The 20,357-nt window shown below is 34.2% G+C and overlaps 4 protein-coding genes and 1 long non-coding RNA gene across 5 annotated transcripts in view; 2 read left to right on the top strand and 3 right to left on the bottom strand.

Moving 5' to 3' along the window:
• The window catches only part of LOC103136843 (uncharacterized), a 2,487-nt gene extending 1,741 nt beyond the window's left edge, over positions 1-746 (top strand). Inside the window, exons 5-6 of the mRNA XM_016670559.1 lie at positions 84-130; positions 225-746. Of these exons, the coding sequence (XP_016526045.1) occupies positions 84-130; positions 225-359 (182 nt within the window). The 3' untranslated portion in view covers positions 360-746. The remainder of the gene's footprint in view (positions 1-83; positions 131-224) is intronic.
• Positions 747-3,897: 3,151 nt separating this feature from the next.
• Positions 3,898-6,747, top strand: LOC103136842 (uncharacterized). The gene is made up of 6 exons (XM_007550275.2): positions 3,898-4,073; positions 4,311-4,640; positions 4,731-5,105; positions 5,241-5,351; positions 5,463-5,506; positions 5,982-6,747. The coding sequence occupies exons 1-6, from the start codon at positions 4,031-4,033 to the stop codon at positions 6,111-6,113; spliced, it is 1,035 nt and encodes a 344-aa protein (XP_007550337.1). The 5' UTR covers positions 3,898-4,030; the 3' UTR covers positions 6,114-6,747.
• Positions 6,748-7,538: 791 nt separating this feature from the next.
• On the bottom strand, positions 7,539-9,964 carry LOC107836012 (uncharacterized). Its single transcript, XR_001661861.1, has 3 exons — positions 9,864-9,964; positions 8,506-8,564; positions 7,539-7,706 (listed from the first exon to the last, which is right to left on the bottom strand). It is a non-coding gene; the product is annotated as an uncharacterized LOC107836012 (long non-coding RNA).
• Positions 9,965-10,458: 494 nt separating this feature from the next.
• On the bottom strand, positions 10,459-11,397 carry LOC107836009 (uncharacterized). Its single transcript, XM_016670565.1, has 2 exons — positions 10,952-11,397; positions 10,459-10,862 (listed from the first exon to the last, which is right to left on the bottom strand). Exons 1-2 carry the CDS (start codon positions 11,367-11,369, stop codon positions 10,459-10,461), a joined length of 822 nt encoding a protein of 273 aa, XP_016526051.1. The 5' UTR covers positions 11,370-11,397.
• A 2,617-nt stretch (positions 11,398-14,014) lies between these two features.
• The window catches only part of LOC103136933 (uncharacterized), an 18,398-nt gene continuing 12,055 nt past the window's right edge, over positions 14,015-20,357 (bottom strand). Inside the window, exons 3-5 of the mRNA XM_016670555.1 lie at positions 15,418-15,753; positions 14,751-14,844; positions 14,015-14,370 (exon numbers count right to left, since the gene is read on the bottom strand). Of these exons, the coding sequence (XP_016526041.1) occupies positions 14,753-14,844; positions 15,418-15,753 (428 nt within the window). The 3' untranslated portion in view covers positions 14,015-14,370; positions 14,751-14,752. The remainder of the gene's footprint in view (positions 14,371-14,750; positions 14,845-15,417; positions 15,754-20,357) is intronic.

Raw genomic sequence — 20,357 nt, 5'->3', positions numbered from 1 at the left:
TATATATATATACTTCGGAATATAACCGAAGTGATATTCCTTTTTTCTTTCTGTTATTTATGTTTTCTCTACATCTGATACAGAAGCTACTGCAGATTCTGAAATAGCTGTTGCTCAACAAAGTCAGGCAGTAAGTTGGATATATTCTGAGTTGGAAAGCAGATCTTGAGAGTTTTCTCCATCATCATGTTTTTTTTTTTTTGTTGTTGTTTTTTTTCCTGCAGACAAATGAAAATGGTTTGATTTATTCTGCACCAAATTTTGCAAAGAAAAAGGCTGAGCAAAAAGGAAAGAGAGGTGCAAAGGCAGCAGAGGGACAAATCATCTACGCTGGTGTCCGGACGTTGGGGTATGAATAGTAGCGTCATCTAACTCACAGCCTGAAGAAGAACTTGATGATATATCATTCAAAACAATTCTAATTCCCTTCTGGATTGACATGAGTACATGTGAGAATCATTTTATTATACATTTAATTGTATAGTTTGACACTTTTTTGCTCTGTTTGCCCCTTTATTATATGTTAAGTCTGAATTTACTGCTTTGTACTGTTGTGGCTGTGTCTCTGTGGTGACTATCTGCATTTTCATTTGCTGCCCTGAGAAATTGGGTCTCATAAAACAAAATTAAGAGATGTAGCAAATTTACAAGTTGCTTAATTAACAACAACTGCCACTGGCAACAATAAGAACTAAACAAAGAAAGAAATAATGAAAGATTCCTAAGTGTTATAAGTTTAGACTATGGCAAAGAGAAATTTTACAAAAGTAGATTGTATGGTGCGAAAACCATTTACTACAGAAAATAAGTTTTAATTTAAAAAAAAGTATTTCTTAAAAACTCTTGTTGACTTTTTAATGATTATTTAATTCAATTTTCCTAATATTTTAATATAGATGCTGTCTGAGTATTTCTTGTTTGCAAGTGTTTTTGATGTGACTGCTATTTTTTGCCTTACTGCATAGTACAAATAAGTTTATTCTTGAACCTAGAAAAGTTGACATGTAAAAAAGAAAAATTGTTGGTTCTGGTAATACATGGTATTTTTGTCTGTTTTATAGAGCACATTTTAAGGCCTGTTCCTTAACATTTCAGTTAAAAAATAAATAAATAAACATTACGGTAACTTTAAATTGCTTTGAAACTCCGAGGTGGATTATTGCCTTTAATAATAAACAATTTGTCAATGTTATAACTGGTGAGAAGAAACAAACTGACAGTTAATGGCAACAAAAACCATTAACTGTCCATTCCAGATTTGGAGGAGAATAAATATGAAGACAACCACAGGAGGTAAGAAAAACTGCTAGAACACATAGAAACCACCTGGTTGAGAAGAGGTAGACGAAGCCATGTTTATTAAAAGACTGCAATCATGTCAATCCAGTGTTCAAGCGCTATTTTAAGCTCTTTAAAGGCACTTTCCCAAAGAAGTCATCATCATGATGCTCACATAATGACTGATTCATCTGAACAAGAGAAAAGTGTTTTAAAAATATAATTTCTCATCATACACTTATAATCACTGATTTTTCTTACTTATTTGGATAACAGCATCATGCAGTTGCTGCAGATTGCTTAGCTGTAAATACATGATGTGAATATCCCCCTCAATATTTTCAGTGGATTTGGAACTGATGACTACTTTTTACTACTGTGAGAAAATAATAAGCAAGTTCATTAAACGAGTTTGAGAGGCTTTGAACCTTGTCTCATGGTGCATCATACTGCTGATAGCAGCCATCAGAAGAAGTGCACACTGTGATCATAGGAAACAGGAGACAGTAAGTATCCCTATTCAGGTAGGCTCCATTGTTTAAATTTATGGCGTTTAGTTGGTGCAACAGGTTCAAGTTTTCACAAAAAAAGTTAAACAAAAGTTTATTTCCCAAACCATTTGGCCACCAGAAGCAGCCTGAACTGTTGATACAAATAAGAATGGATCCATACCTTTGTGTAATTTATGATGAAATCTGAAACTCTTATCAAATATCACAGCTCATTCAATCAGGGAACATTTTTTTTAAAGTGCTGTGGGTTCAGTTTGTGTTGAGCCTGTGTCAACCGAAGCCTCAGGTTCTTGTCTTAAGCTGACAGGAATAGCACTCTTTATGGTCCTCTACTGCTGTCACTCATCTTGGTTGAGTGTTTGGCTTGTTGTGTGTCAAGAAGAGGTATTCTACATACCTTGTTTCTTTTTTTTTTTGTCCATTCTTAGCAAACCCAATAGATGAGTTGAGTGTGAAAACCACAGTAGATCAGTAGTTCCTGCAATACTCAGAACAGCACTATGGTTTAACAGTTGAACTTCAGCAAGCTGGCTGCATGGCATGCAGGAATCCTCATCTGGATACGTGGGATGAGGATACCTGCAGAGAGGACCCAAAAATGATGCTCAAGTAAGCGCATATTACTTGAGCATAATTATTTTGCTCCAATAAAGGGATTGGCTGATTACTGCCATGTTATTGAGTGATTCATTTAAATGCTGTTTAGAAAGCAATTAAACAGGTGCACCTAGTGAATTGGCTGGTGAGTATAAAGAGTAATATCTCGTTCTCAATATCAGCTTGTGTTGGCATATATGTTCAAGAAGCTAACCCGAGAAAGAATCTGGAAAATTTTGTCTTAATGCATCCATAAGAACCCTTACTGTTATAAATTAAACTTGCAAAAAGACTCTCAAGTGAGGCAAAATATTAAAGTAGTTGTGTTTTCAGTATGAGAGTGGCCGTTTCTTTTTGATGTCAGGAAATAACGGTTGAAAAGTGTTTCTTGGAAAGAGACAAAACGTGTTGTAACTTTTGCACTTGCTTTTTTTGGGGGGGGGAGGGAAGAGGCTGAGCAGTTTTACAAAGGAAATAGTTTCACTCTTCAGTTGCTATCACATAGGGTGCTATTTTGTCATTTATCCCCACGAAGAAATGTTACATGGGTTCATAAGTGGGGAACTGAAGTGGGGAGCTTCGATTCCTCCAATGCTACTTTCATGTACTCGTGTACTGATTTGTCCATATGCAGAGCATGTGTGTGTGTATTATGTTGTTTGTGTTTAACTGTGTCAGAACCGAATATGTTACTTGCCATCAATCCACCATTTCAATGTATATTGTTTTTATAAATTAAAAGAGCAACTGACTGATTGGGGGAATTACGTTCTACTGCCCTGTAAGGGTTGGAAAATTACTATCACACCTAATTATACCATAAGTTCCGACTACGGTTTAAAGCATCCAGGATCCTGTGGTGAGAAAAGCACCTGCAAAGCATAATTTCACAGATTCTCTAACCGTTGTGGGTTTTAAATTCCTGTGATGCTAATGCACTGTGATTTTATTTTATTTTTTCAAGTTAAGATACATTGACAGGTAGGCTCATCTGGTATTTACATTTTATATGCTACAAATGCATATGAAGAAAAATTACAGACAAATATATGGAACTTTTACAGGGGAGTTATTTTTCAATGGCATCATGTCATAAAACACCAATTAAACAAAAATGCCAATGACATTTTAACCGGCAGCACAATACTTCATAGTCTACGAAAGAGAACTAGAGCCGCAAAACAAAACAAGAGAAAAAACTAATTCTGACTTTTGATCTCAGAAGATTAAATAAAAAAATTAATTCTAATAGACATGTTAGCTTTATATTAAGAAATAAAATCTGTGCAATTGCAATGTTTTCAATGGCAAAAGCAAATGCAAATGCATTTTCTTTTCTTTCTTTCTTTTTTTTAATAAAAAAGTTAATTCTTTATGTCCAACGTGAAAGGGGCAGTTTTTTCAGTTTTTCTGAAATTATTTTAAACTAGTGTGTCATCCAATTGTTAAAGGATCTTACAAAAAAATAGATATGGTTGTTTTGACCCATTTTAAAACAGACTACAAAACCTCAAAAAGCTGACATGCAGAAGGCGCCAGCATGACAGGAAATGAAGTTATAAAATCGGCTATCGGGCGGGTTCATCAGGCAGTTGGACATAACACATCCACCACCAACCACAAACAAATCTCACTCCATCAGGATGATGCACATGTGGATTGTTTTGATTTTTCTTGATCAAGGAGGTAAGTACTATTCACGCTATTCGGCTAAAATTTTCTCTTCGTTTTAATGCAAAAACAGCATTTTAAGCTTATGTTTTTATGTAGAATATTTTGTTGTCCCATTTATGTCTCATTTATGAGATGGTCTTTGAGTATAGAAAACTTTTCTGCTGAAATATTGTCACATGTACGGGGATAAATTTGCAATGAAAACTGTTTTTACCCATTATTAACGATAGTTATTTTTACATTATGCAGATTCACTGATTTCAGTGACCACAGGCCAACTAGGTGAACCTGTAACCTTTACTTGTTGGCTTTCTAATTCGGACTACAGTAACACTCGAGTAAAGTGGTACAAACAGAGTAATGGAGATACTCTAAGATTGATAACAACCCTGATGAAGGCAACTACCCACCCAATATTTGAGCAAGGGTTTTCTTCCTCACGGTTTGCTGCAAACTATACCACATTCACGAGCACGTTAACTATCCTCAAAACTTTTGAAGAAGATGAAGCCCTGTATCACTGTGCGGTATCTACCTGGAATACAGATGAGTGGTCTGGGACTTATTTGTCTTTGAAAGGTAATGCATTTTTATAAGATTCATTGCATGTCTGAAAGAGGCAATTTCTCAAACAATTTCTCAACTTATTTTTACTCTCACATTTTCTAGACGTAAATACAAGATCATCAAACTACAGTGTTGTTCAGTGGCCAACAGTATCTGCCCCACTTCAGCCTGGGGACTCTGTTACCCTCCAGTGTTCAGTCCTACCTCATTCCCAGAAAGGATCCTGTCCAAGTGAACGCAGGGTGTCCTGGTTTGGAGTCAGAAAAGACACTTTCCTTGGAAGCATCATCTACACAAATGAAAATGCACCTTACAATTGTGACAAGAACCCTGACACATCATCAGATTCAAAAAGTTGTGTTTATCACTTCTCAAAGAACGTCAGCTCTGATGACAGTGGGACTTACTACTGTGCGCTGGCCGTGTGTGGGGAGATTATATTTGGAAATGGAACCAAACTTGAAATTGAAGTCAAAGGTAAGAGTATGATAGTTAATAAACTCAAATTAATTTCTGTGGATTATATATATATATTTATGTATATATTACATAATTGTTTTCAATCACTGTTAAATAAAAGTCGTTTTTACGGGTTATATTTTTATGTGTAAGATGGCTACAGATGGCCAAATTATGGCCTGCTTCTGAGTTGTTCTCTTGTGGCTGTAAGTGGGCTTGCCATTGTTATTACCATCATCAGGACAAAAGGGGATTTCTGGAACGGTAAGACAGCATACATTTTCACGACTAAATTTGAAAGTATTGTAATAAAGCTTTGGTATTTGTTTATTATATTTTTATTTTACCTGTGAATTTTCCTCTTGTATTTTACAGCTGATAATTGTCCACAAGGAAAGGTTGAAAAGCAGAAACTAAAGGTAATATTTTCAAAAAACATATATTATTTACTGACATACTTATATCCGTTTCCTTGCTAAACTATATGATTTGGGTTTCCGCTGATTCATAACAATTCACTAATTTGTGCCTTGTCAGCTCAGTTCAAATGTATTTAATCAAGGACAGCACATTAAACAATGTTGCATGTTAACAACAGAGTAACCATCGTTTTGTACATCGGTTTTCTAGGCACAGTCTAATTTGCAAACCTAGTCCTTGGTTGGACCTTTTTTTTTTTTTAGAGTGAAATTTAAATAACTTTTTAATCTTCACAATGATATTATTAAAATGATCACTACTAATGTGTGTGTCTTTAGTAGTTTCATTGGTTTTATGTCTGTCCATCTGTTTCAAGATATGATGTATCGGTTATTGGTGTGAATTCTATAAAGTTGAATAAATGGCACTATTTAAATCTATCACTGAAATGAAAAAGTGGTGATTTTTTTACAGAGAGAAGAGGACACACTGATTTACTCTACTGCCATCTTTAGAATAATAAAAAATACAAGTCAAGAAGGAAAAGATGCAAAAGCAGTAAAGAAGGAGAAGATCTATGGTTCTCTAAAACCATTCGGACTGTAATAACAAGTCAATGCTGAGCCTCTTTTTAGTCACCATGAAGCACATAGGTGGAGCAGGAGGCCCTATACAGCCCTACTATCTCTCGTGACCATTAATACCACTAACTTTCAGTGCTGTCTTTTGTTTTTTAAAAACCTTTTTCTGGCAGTAGTGGCCTTTATTTCACAGCAATCTGACAGGACAGGGGAAAGGAGGACGACCGCATCAGTGTCTGCAGCCTCTGAATACGGGGAGCCCAATATAGCAATTGTGCCACATGAAGTATAGCTCTACGTAATGAAATTTTAAATATAAAATAAATTAAGTAAAACACATCAAAACACTTAAATACACATTGTACTAGTCTGATTAAAATACTGATCTGTTAAGGCGAGCAGAGTTAGCTTTTGAAATCAAGGCAGTCTCAAACTGAATATTTTAAAAGATCCATTCTTATAAAACTGATAGAGGAGAATGAGCCAATTGTGAAAGTAGCAAGTAAATGGATCAGATACTGATAGCCCTGTTTCCTGACTTGTCTTCATGTTTTTTTTTGTTTGGTTGTTTTTCAGATTTAGTAAAGTGAAACCATAAAGAAGAAAGCTTCTGCTCCCTGTGTGTCATTAAAGTGTTAAAATAAAATTTTATCAAAGTTTGCATGTTACTTTTTTATGCATTGAATGAACCATATACACTAAGGTTACTATTTACACTGACTGATTGTATTTGGAATTAAATTTTAATAAACAAAAGATATTTGTAATTTATGTCCAGCTTTTTCAGACATTTTATCCAATATATTAAAAAAATGTCCCTCTTATCAAAAAGTTCAGTGCATAAAATCAGGATCGGCAAAGCCCAGCATGACACCTTAGGTTCTTTCCCCAACTTCTCTATAGAAAAATAGAATATATTTGTTTTTACTTGCATCTGATAATATTAAACAATAATATAAAGATGTAAATGCATGAATGATGTTTTTTATTTAGTGTGTTATTGGTCTGAGGAGATTTAACAACAGATTCATACAAGATGCAACTGATCTATTTTCAAATATTCCAGTAATACCCAAAGGATTTTTGAACAGTTACCACTGCAAGTTTTCATGCACAATATTACCCATTTTGGGGTTTGACAACATAATTACTATACTATGGGAAATGGGTAAAATACGATTGTTCACACAAACACATCAACTATCACTTTGTAGTGAAAAACAAAGGATCTTTTTAAATGTATGCCAAAATTTACATATTTTATATTTTACAGTAAAAAGTACAAATGACTCGATTTTATTGTGAACCCTTTATTGTGAACATTTCTGTACAAAGACATTTTATATTTAAACATATAAGAAATGTTTGCAAAAAGCAAAACTTAAATAGTCAAATCTACAAAACTTCAAAACCAACAAATTCACATTGCAAGCATGTTGTGTCCAAGCTCTACACACACACAGGTCCTGCTCTAAGACATTTCATGCAGTGTGGGATGACCTCCTCTCACACCTGAGTACACACACTCTGGTGGTGATTCTATCCTCTTCTTCACGCCTTTTGTCTTCCTTGTGGCGAAATTAAGAGCTACATAATTGGCTTCATCTCCACGAGCGCCCTGCAAATAATAATTTAATATTATTTACTATTAATGTGCACGTCTGGCTACAGGTAAGTTTTCAAACTTCGTCAATTCATACCCTTAAATTGGGTATTGCCATTTTGTCTTTTCCTATGTCTTTTGCGTTAGTTTTGCTACAACTGCTTTTCAACCAATCTAACATATTATTTAATTCATTTAACATTTTTTTTTGTTCTGATCTCTGTTTGGGCTTGATGGCTTGAAATATCATCTGGATGTATCATAATATCTAGATGGTACATAATATCTTCTACCATAGTACCATATTAAAGCAAAAGTAAATTACTTGGATGTTATTTATTGAACTAATAAATGCACATTTTGTAGAAGCAGAGCAGAGTACATTATAGAAATCACTGATCTTTAACAGGAACAAACTCTTGCTTGGTCGATGCAAATCAACGCACGGTGAACAAAACTGTTTAATAACAACTACAATTAAAAACAACTAGAACTGTGAAGGTACAAAATGACAAATACGTGCAAACCAATTTTCTGTACTTTCATTCATTCATTGTTATTTATAATCCCATCTCACTAGCTCACCATAAAGTTTACAATTAAAATCAATCAATAATATATGCCTTAATTGTTCGGTAATTAGAAAGTTACCCAACAATTATAAAGAAAATGTAAAATATTTTATAATAGCTGTAAATTTGACAAGCCAGCTGTACCAGACAGGGATGTGAGAATTCTGCTGAATCTGGAAAAATGACAGTAAATGTTTTTTGTTTTTTTTTTATTTGGTGCGATGTGGCAATAAGAGACTTACTGTGTCTGTTGCCTGGTTCCTCGATGACTTGCGTCGTCCTGATGGCCCTGTATCGGCCCCTGTCAACAAAACGTAAAGCTGTCAGGAAAAGCTGAAATTAAAACTTATATATGTGCAAAATCTGCCTTTTATTACTAAACTGGCATTGTAGGATTTATTGCAAAATCAGAATTCTGTTTTTATAATAAAAGAAGACAACTGCTTTTAATGCAAAAAAAAAAAATAATACAATAAACTTTTGTAATAAACTGAATGAATGGTGGTTTTTCTATATGTATATTATATGCATATTTGCATGATTTTAGCTGCAACAATAGTTTCTCACATATTTCTCTATTTAAAAACAACACAAGAACCACACCACAACAAAACAGAGGAATACATGCTGAAATCTAAATGTAGTTACCATTCTTCTTTTACCATCTATCCTTATCTGTCTGGACAAACAGAGGTAGATATATAGATATAGATAAAATTATTATTGTCCTTTCTTATGTATGTATATGTAAGTACAAGATTGAGCTGAAGCTATTTTGGACTGCTCCAGTAGTCGCTGGCTTACATTGTTGAATGCTAAAACTAGATCTTTACATGTGCTATGAATGATTCATGAAAACCACATTATGCTAGATCTATATTTACAAGTGCAGAGGAACATATAAATGAAACCGTGGCATTTAAGCAATATATACATGTGCACCAAAGGAAGAATGAATTTTTTTTATTAAAATGTACAACTGGTTTTTAGATGCAACAGATGTGGTCTAAAATCCATCTTTTGCCATGAAACAGGAAGGATCATAATTTATAAAACCCAGGAGAATTTATTTCAACAGGTACCTTTAGCCAAATGCAATGGATGTGCTGTCAAACATTGCTGCTTTCAATAGATTGCAGTACAAAACCTCAGTCTGTGTTGAACCGTCAAATAAATAGTTCATTTTCAGTTGCAAATTCAGTTACTAAGTCTATCATACTTGTAAATTCAAATGTTTCCCTTCTCTAAAATTTTACAAATATTCTGTACACATTTAACACTTAGAACCTGCTGATTTTCTACTTATATCAAAGAGAAAAAAGTAGGAATTAGAAAGAATTAGAAACTCATGCTAAACCTGATCCACTACAGTTGCGTTTCTTAAAGGAAAAATACGTTGTTCAGCTATAACTGTGAGAATCTTTGCAGAACCTATCAAAATAGGAAAGAAGAAATTCATGCATAATTTATCATAGAGTGCTGAGTAAAAGCTTGAAATAGATGTGATAGCATACATTTGTATATGTTTAAATTTAAACAAAAAATAATTGAAGATCTCGTGTACCCTTAACTTTGGAACAGTTCTGTATGTCAAACCCACCTTCACAATGTCCAACAACTGTTAGTTTTATGTAGACAATAAGAGCAACGATTAGAGTCACGCAGCACGCCAACAGCACACTAAGTACAAGAACAGGTGGACTGAGATGTGAACCTGAGGGAACAAAAAAGTCAAAGAAGAGATTTTTAGTCGTGTATTTATTAGTAATACTTACAGCTAGTTACTACAAACACTGAGATCAAATGGTTCATGTTTAATGTTCAGTAATTAAGTAAGTTGAGTAAGTTAAGCTGGATATAAATACACCATATTGGTAAAGTGTGAAATTATGAATTGAATAAAAAAATAAAAATTGTGTATTTGTCCTAGGTGTTTTAAACCAAATAAAGCTAATTTAGTTTGACCCAGCAGAAACACGGTTGAGAAAAAAACAATTCAGTAAAAAAAAGTTTCAGCTCCCGATAATCTAAATAATCAACTTGTGCTTTTTTGTTTGTTTCAGATGAACGATATTAATGGTAAACACCAAAATGTTATATACTCTATATCTATTTCAAAGAAAATTTGCATTTTCATAAAACAACTTTTAGCTGTTTATTGACTGACGATCAATAATTTGTACGTAACATAAGTGTTATGTAGTCTCACTATGAAAACAGTACTTTTTGAAAAAGAAATAGAATTTATTACCCATACTCATCTCTACTTTAGTTCCTTCTCCAAACAGGATCTTCCCACATGTGAGCACAGCGCAGTAATATATTCCAGCATCTGAAGACGTCTGTATAGTTTTTGACAGCTGGTAGTCACAGCTCCTTTGCTGAGCATCACAGCTGCTTTTGTTAGTGTAAATAAAGCTTGAATGGGAGGCTCCGAATCCGACTCTGAACCAGTACACATTGTTTTTAGCTGGACATTGACCAGAGTTTACAGAAGTGCTGGACAGAAGAGAACAGCGGAGATTAACTGTGTCCCCGTCCTGGACTGATGTTGTCTCTGGGGTTTGTTTGACATGAGTCAGTGTTGGACTGTTATGATCTAGGATTCAGTAAAAAATAAATAGATTGTTAATAAAGACTATTACCTGAAAATCTTGTCTGATCTCTTTGAATAATAACAGAGCTTACCGTTTACGGCCAAGTACATCCCTGCAGCAAAACGCTGAAAATAAGCAGTCCCACCTTGACAGAAATATGTTGCTTCATCCTCTTTACTGATATTCTTGATAGTCAGAGAGCACTGAGAATCCCCCGCTGTTAAATTAAAGCGATTGTTGTTAAATTGTTCACTGAGTTTTTGTTCAGTCAAGCTTCCTGTAGCAACTGTCTGGAGCATATGTCCAAGCGGCTGCTTGTACCAGTAGAAGAATTTGCGCTCCGTCTTTGAAAGTGGACAATGCAGAGTAATATTCCCACCAACTTCAACCACTTCCAAAGGAATCTGATGAGGAATCTCATTAGTTTGACTCAGAGCTGAAAAAAGAATGAAGATGATTACAAATGTTAAATAAAGCCCATTGGATAACTTTACAACGCTTAGCTGCATTGAAAAGGAAACTCCTCCACATTTGTGATCTAATAAATATGAACATACTCAATAAAGGCAGTACTTACAAGATATAGCGAGAAAAAACAGAGCAGATAGTATTTTGGCCATTGTGATAAATAAACAAACAAAACGTACAAAAAGAAACACACCAGTCTAACACAACTGATTACTTCCTCACTAAATGAAGTTTTAGCCTCATGATCTTCAATGTGTTCAAAGGACAAATAGTTCTGATTGGCTAAAAAGATAGAAGTGCACTCCCTTCAAAAATAAGCCAATCTATGATTGAATAAAGTAAACAGAGGGGAAAGAATTTTCAGATAATATGAACATCTTTAGAGATTTTGTTATTTTTGATAGAAAACAAAAAGAGAAATAAAGGCACTGCCCGCATTTTCATAAATAATTATTTGAAATATATATAGAAGTTTACACTGAAAATAAACCTCTTGGCACATATATAAGTAATGGTGGTGGGTGTTTGGTATTTATTTTTAAAAGCTTAAAAGGAGGATGTGACTCATCTAGAAAGGGTGAAAAATGTTCATTCTTTTCTAAGGCACTTCACTTCTAATACATCTAATCTTTTGTTCCAAGTTGTTGCCTTCATGGCACCTGGAGGGATGTTGCTCACAGTTGGTCAAATGAACAAAACTGGTGGCCATTTTGTGAAAAACAAACTTCACACCTTTAAGATGATTAACCCTGCGATCGGACCATGATGAGGGTCAGCTTCTCTAAAGCAGAGCTTATGGTTTTCCAACTGCTGCATTAATATACAGCATTTCATCACAAGGTTCTGATATTGGTTGGTACTATATTAAAACTTGTTCAGATCATATTATACAAACCAGAACACAAACCAAGGCAAATATGACACGTGAGGTTCCTCAAGGCTCCATGTTGGGGTGCTCTCATTCACTATTTTTGTGATCCCACTATTTTAGAACATAGAGTATCACATCATCTAACACGCATACTGATGATCGATAGTGTTTTTCAACTTAGCACATGCATGATTCATTTGCAATGTGGACACAGAATGGAATGGTTCTCTGATTGAAGGGAGTGCATACTGCAGAACAACTGTGAGACTGACTACAGTGCTTAGGAAGCGGTGGGTGCAGCAGGGGCTCAAACCAGAACATTTTGCTCAATCAAGACAGTTGGTACAGAGCAATTGGTGCTTTCACAAAAGTCACTAGTCTATTTTATGAAAATAAAAAAGTCATTAATAGGAACTGAAAAGTTGATAAATATAGCAACAAAGTAGATTACTTGGCAACAGTGCTTTCCCTCATCCTGACCACAACTCCACTGCTCATCTCCACACTTGTCCAAAACTGTCTCTTCACTTTGGTGAAATTTTTCAAAATGAGGGCTGCTGGAGTTATGGTGTTACATTGGATTTAGTTTCACTTTAATCATATAAAAGATAGCATTTCTATTAAAATAAACTTACCATATTAAGTGAGAGCTTTAAAACAAACACCTGCATCCTTTATTAGTTCCACCCTCTGGAGAGGAGCAGATGTTGGTCAAATGTAAATATATGAAGGTCCTAATTCAGTCGGTTTTATCTCTACAGTGTGGAGGAGTGATGATGTGGCTTTGAGAAAAAACGGGTTAACATAATTTAATTTCCAGCTAAACCAAGCTACTCCACAATACAGTATCATGGCATCGTAGTAGGTTTCAGTGTTCATTGAACATTGCAATTTTTTTACAGTGTTTTTGTTGTGTGTAATTTTCAAGGTGCTAGAAAATGTTCAGAAGAAACAAATGGTAACCTGAATGTCACAAAAGGAAAACAAAAACTGTTCGTCAGAGACTCTCTTCTTTAATGTTGGATGTCAAAGGCTGTTACAGAATAATAATAATCATAATGATACATTTTAATTAAAGCATCTTCCAAAACACTCAAAGACATTGTGGCAACAAGATAGAAACAACACAACAATAAATCAACCAACCATGAGAAAATTACATAAATCAAACATTTCAGAAAATGCTTTGAGGAAAGCAATGTACTTTCCTTGACTAATTTAATAATAATAATTATAGAAATACATCTAACTTGTATAGCCATTTTACGACACTCAGGAAAAGCAGACCGTTCAGAAATAGTTTGACCAACAGGGGGCGCTCAGTCTATGTTCAACACATTGGATTTAAAGCACAAGATGATCTAGTAGTCATAAAGTGCAGCAGAAGGAAAACAAGGCGGTAGTTCCAGGGTACATTTTCATTTATGCACCATGGCACTAAAGTCTACTATCTTACTTCTAATGTGCACAATGTATATAATAAGGTCCTAATAATATGTGACGGGATTGTAAAACTAGCTAATTTGACATTTTCTTTGCTTTTATGGAGTGACAAATATTTAAGTTGAACTGGTTGCAGAGATATTTGTCAATTTCATGTCAATTAGGAATCACAACCTGTTTGGTGTGCATGGTTTTACATATTTTGTAGTTTTAAAATGCTTAATTATGTATATACCATGTTTGAACTACTGTTTGCATTGTGAATTAAGAAACTGACAAGCTGGAACTGCTACTACTAAAAAAGATACCTAATATGTATCCCATTTCAATATGTTTTACATGCATTCCACCATTTCAACATAAAAGTAGGATGAACAAATATTTAACTTTATATTATATAAATATATATATAAAAAAACTTCAGATAAATGCCTTTTCAACTGTATTTGCTTGTTAAAAATGAAATAATTCAGAAAGAGAGAGAGAGTGTGTCTCATACCTAAAAACAACATCTTGCAAAATTTAGAGCACAAAGTTCCTGTTGTCTTTTTTACAAAGCTGAACACAAAGAAAGCTCACAGGAAATGTTTTGAGTATTTTGTACATGTAGAAGGACAGATATTCTCTTCTCAAAAATTCCAGTCAGTACTTGTTGATAGACGATAATGGCCTCTTTTCTTTCTTCTTGCAGTGTAGAAAAACTCAGTCACCAGGTTCCTATTTGGATCCTTAAAACAATTGTTTCAAGAAATATCAGAACTGGAGACCAAATAATATGGAATATATTTCATATGGCTAAATGGGAATTTTCTAAATATTGCAAAAAAAGAATTGCAAATTTTGTGTAAGCAAATGAATACACTTGAGTGTGAACATGCTTGTGTTACTAACGTGTCATGTTAGCTGATGAAATTAGTAAAAGATATAAAAGTAGAAATATTCTAACTTTAGGTAAACTCAAATGTTTTTATTTATCTTTTTTATTTCTTATTTTATTTTTTTACTAATTCTTAAAGAATTCAGCAGATGTTTTGTGATATTCTACCAGCATAAATTAAAGGTTTTGTAATAAACTAAAAACTGTTTATAAATAACAGAACAATCTTACCTTTAATCTCTGGAGAATATAAGAATTGAAATCACAATCACACAAATACCCAACAGCACACCCAAGACAATGAGAACAGGTTCCACACGTTTACCTTGCAAAAGAGATTAAAAAAAAATTATTAAAGAAATTAATACATATCAGATGTTATTTATTAACATCTGATATGTTAACAGATAACATATCAGTGAAGGCACGCTGCTGTCTGAACAGCGACCCACTCCAGCTGGGGTCCATTAGATTTAGCCAAGGGGCGAGATGTTCCAGCTGACCCCCTAACCCTTAAATTCAATTATTAAATGTGTTTCTGACAAGCAAATTTACTTGCATAAGGAATTGTCAATAAATACATATTTGGTAAATTAAACAGATTTTATTACTAAGATTATGCTAACTATTAATCTATAAAAATCTACATATAAAATGGTGTGTGATTATACTTTTTTTTCCTCATACTGCACATCACAGAATTCAAAGTGATGAAGAAATTAAATATAAAAAAGTAATTTATTTTCAAAAGCAAAAACAATTAACCAATTTTAATATTAGTTTATCTTGGTTGACAGCTGTCTCAGTCCTCAGCCCGACTTGATATCTAGAACAGAATGAAACTGTAACCAAACAACCCAGTTAGTGCTTCAAAGTGCATCTAATTTATTACACATACTTGTCTCTACTTTGGTTCCTTCTCCAAACAGGATCTTTCCACAGGTGACCACAGCGCAGTAATATATTCCAGTATCTGATGACGTCTGTATAGTTTTGGACAGCTGGAAGACACGGCTACTATTACTATTCCTGTTCTTCTGAGTGTAAATAAAGCTCAGATGGGATTCTCCAAATCCAGTTCTGAACCAGTACACATGGTAATCAGACAGATTATCACTGGTGTTTTCTCTACTGCTGGAGAGAAGAGAACAGTGGAGATTAGCTGTGTCTCCCTCCTGGACTGATGTTGATTCTGGAGTTTGTCTGACATGAGTCACTGATCGACTTTTACAATCTAGAGTGCAATAAAAATAAACATATTGTTAGACGATTACATGTAAATCTTGTCTGACATGAAATGATCAGTTTGACGTAAAATAATAGAGCTTACCATTTACGGCCAAGTAGATTCCTGTAGAAAAGCTCTGAAAATAAGCAGTCCCACTTTGACAGAAATATGTTGCTTCATCCTCTTTAATGATATCCTTGATAGTAAGAGAGTACTGAGAATCTCCTGGTGTAAATTTAAAGCGATTGTTGTTAAATTGTTCACTGAATTTCTCTTTGCCTAAAACTAATGAAACAACTATCTGGAGCATATGTCCAAGCGGCTGTCGGTGCCAGTAGAAGAAGTCGCCTGCCTCGTTTGAACGTGGACAATGCAGAGTAACATTCCCACCAACATCAACCACTTTCAAAGGGATCTGATGAGGAACCTCAATAGTTTGAGTCAGAGCTAAAAACAGAGAATTTTTTAAATTAGTAATGAGACACTCTACTCTACTATTAATAGTTTAATTTATTGAACTATTTTATGTAAGGCTGTATACTTACATGCTGCAGTCAGAAGAATCAAAGCAGACAGTTTTCTAATCATTGTGGCAAAATGCATTTTGCAGAACTGACACCTTGCTACCCAAATGACGGTTTACTCACAATATCTTCAAAGTCTGTAGAGTGAAAATTGTTGTGATTGGCTGAAAAGTAGAGTGTGCACTCCCTCTAATGTCCCTCTGATACAATGTCTACATTTTGTTACAGCCTACCTGGGTTTCTCAAACATCCCTTAATGATCAGCGTTATAATGCTCTTTATTCAAATACCAATTGAATATGGTGGTTGATAATGATTTTATGTGCAGGTTTAGTTTTTAACTGTTACAGTTTCTCAACACAATGTGATTTTCTGTCTAAATAAAACTGAAAGATGAGTTGTTAAATTGTAAAGTGATAGCATGTAGTATTTAGATTAATTGATACTGAAAAGAAGATTGATTTATCCTTACATTGAACACTGAAAGTGAAACTGGTAAATTCTTAAGATCAATATAAAGTTTAACCAAAGATTAAAGAGGTTCAGGTAAAGATTCATCATGGAATTGTTGGGTTCAGACTTGAGAAAAACCTGAAAACTTCTATTTCATTTGAGTTGTTGGCAGAGGAATGGGGTTGAGCAGATAGTGAAAAGGGAAAAGGTTTACTTGGCCAGGAGCTATGTTTTGTGTTTGAAGGGTTCTTCCAAATACGCAGCTCAATGAAGGGCTTGGCGACAGAGTTGGGGAAGAAGAGCAAAGGAAATGGACCACCGGGTTCATCTCAAAACATACGAGTGAACATGGAGAAATCCTGAGGGTTGGTCACTGGGTAGTATCATATAGTATAATTAGAGAATAACTCAAATATCATAAAGACGTCTAATGTCACATGGAGACCCTCCTGGGGGTGGATGGATGGATGGATGGATGGATGATGTAATAAGGTTGTTGCAGGTTGCCTGGGAAATACTTTATTGTTGATAGAAACATGCAATGTTTTCACAGTGCACTATTGAACAATGTTAAATCTTTTTGTCAACAATTTTTATACAACAGTTGTTTTTTTATGCCATCATCCAATTCTATGAGAAAAAGTTTGCAGAAAGCATGGTTTGCAACATTTTAGTAGTAAAATCTGCAGCGCTTCAAAACCAACAAATGCACAATATTAATTTGTTGTCAGTCATGTAAGCATGTTGTGTCCAAGCTCTACACACACACAGGTCCTGCTCTAAGACGTTTCACGCAGTGTGGGACGACCTCCTCTCACAGCTGAGTACACACACTCTGGTGGTGATTCTGTTCTCTTCTTCACGCCTTTAGTCTTCCTTGTGGCAAAATTAAGAGCTACATAATTGGCTTCATCTCCACGAGCATCCTGCAAATAATAATTATTTTACGTTACTTATTATAATAATGTACATTATTAATGTTATACTCCGAGCTTCATCAATTCATACCCCCATTTTGAGTAGTGCCATTTTGTCCAATCCTACTTCCACTTTACTTCACACAAACCATTTCAAATGTATGTAGTCACACCATAGAGTGACTTTTCTGTTTTTATTTTTATTTATTTATTTATTTATTTATTTATTTTTGGTGTGTTTAGGTATTTTGTTGAATTATGGCGATAGTGTATCAGTCGGACATGTACTGTAATTTAATTGTACCATAACAGAAATATGCAATTCATTCTGATTTATTTTGGTTCTGATCCTTGTTTGGGCCAGATGATCTGAAATACCATGATCCGTTTCTATGAGAAAAAGTCCGTAATGTTGAGATCCGTAATGTCAGTGAATGACCCAGATGTTATATTGAACTAATAATGAACATTTTGCAGTAGCACAGCATGGATGCATTCTATAAATCATTGATTCTTGATCAATACAAATCCCAAGGTAGGAAACACCCAAAAACATCAGGTGAGAAGCAACCAAAACTATAAAGGTACAAAATGGCAAAGGTGTGCAGTAACCAATCCTCTGTAGTAACCCAAAGTTTTTTGTTTTTTTTATAACACTGTCACACTTGCTCACGATGAAGTTTACAATCAAAATGAGTCAGTAATACCCTCATTGTGGTATATAGACTAATTGTACAACTTAATACCATTAGGAAGAAAATATTAAATATTTTTAACTAACTGTAAATTTGACACATCATCTGTCACAGACAGGAAAGCCTGAACTGTCCTGAAAAAAATTACAATAAATGCATTCTTCTTTAAATTTGGTGCAATGTGGCAATCAGACTTACTGTGTCACTTGGTTGGTTTCCCAATGTCTTCTGTTGTCCAGACGAGCCTGTAGCAGAAATAAAGCTGTCAGAATACACTAAAATTAAAACTAAGAATCCCTAAATTGTACAAAATCAGCCATTCATCAGAATTTATCGCAAAAGTAATGTTCTATGAATGTACAAGTTAATGTTTTTTTTTCTGTTTTTCTTTTTGGCTTTGTACAATTTTATCTGTAGCAAATCACTCTTTCAGTTTTCCAAATTATATTAATGTGATTATAAAAAGACATGCGTACACGTATGCAGGCACACACTTACACACACACTCACACATGCACACACACACATACATATGAAACAGGAAGGTTCATAATTAAAATCTATCTAGCAAAACGCAATATATGTGCACACGCTGTGAAACATTGCTGCCCTCAACATTAGACTCAGGTACTAAACCCATGTATTCTACCACAAGGAAAATAGGTTGCAAATTCAGTTGCAAAGACTATCAGATCTCTAAATATAAATATTTCCCTTCTCTAAAGCTTCACAATATTCTAAACCTACTTAACACTAATGCAGCCATTGATTTTCTGATCATAGTTTTTATCATAGAGAGAATCAGGTCAGGCTAAATCACATTCACCTTTCTTAAAGGAAAAAGAATGTCAGCTTTAACTGTCAAATAGAAAATTTACATTGTATCAAAAAGATTGCACAAGTTCATAAAATAGGAGAGAAGAAATTAATACATATGTCATGCTGAAAGGACACTTGAAATGGTTCTAGTAGTATATGAATTTGAATATGCTTGAATTTAAACGAACCTTGAATACCCTGATAGAAATAACTCAAAATCTTATATACATTTGTTTCTGGAAGAATTCTGTATTTGACAAACCTACCTTTAAAATATCCAAAACGTTTTTGTTTTATGTAGACAATAAGAGAAATAATTAGCGTCACACAGCACGCCAACAGCACACTAAGTACAATAACAGGTGGATTGAATTTTGAACCTGAAGGAACAAAAAAGACAAAGAAGATACTTTTAGTAGTATACTGTATGTATTAGTAATAATTACACTGAGTTATTTCAAACACTCTGAGATCAAATGGTTCAAAATTAATGTTCAGTTAACTAAATGAAGCAAATTAAGTTAGCCATAAATACATCATATCAGCGAGGTGTGAAGTCATTAGTAGACAAGAGTAAAAAATTATTTGTCCTGAGCATTTTGTTTTTACTTTCAACCAATAAAACAAATTCTAGTACGATTAAGAAGTAATTTTACTATAGGCAGGGATGCAAGAAAAAACTTGTTTTTGGAAACAAATTTTGTGAGACGTTTAGCAAGAAATTGTCTGCATCAGATAATCTAAATAATCAACTTTTCCTTTTCAGATGAACTATCTGTATTTTAAAATGTTACCTACTGTATCATCTTTCAAAAAATAGGTCTTTCTAAATCATAATCAATTTTGAAGTGTTTATTAATTGAAACCTTTAATAATTTAAGCATTTAGCAGTTAAGACACTTTTTTGAACGTTACCTCAAAATGCGTTTGTTTGATTATACATACTCATCTCTACTTTGGTTCCTTCTCCAAACAGGATCTTTCCACATGTGACCACAGCACAGTAATATATTCCAGTATCTGAGGAGTTCTGTATAGTTTTGGACAGCTGGAAGACACGGCTACTATTACTATCACTGTTCTTCTGAGTGTAAATAAAGCTCAGACGGGATTCTCCAAATCCAGTTCTGAACCAGTACACATGGTAATCAGACAGATTATCACTGGTGTTTTCTCTACTGCTGGAGAGAAGAGAACAGTGG

This window comes from Poecilia formosa, unplaced genomic scaffold (genome assembly GCF_000485575.1).
Source record: "Poecilia formosa unplaced genomic scaffold, Poecilia_formosa-5.1.2 Scaffold35, whole genome shotgun sequence".
Taxonomy (NCBI): domain Eukaryota; kingdom Metazoa; phylum Chordata; class Actinopteri; order Cyprinodontiformes; family Poeciliidae; genus Poecilia; species Poecilia formosa.
Note: the sequence above shows the minus strand (reverse complement) of the source record. Positions and strands in the feature narration are given on the sequence as shown.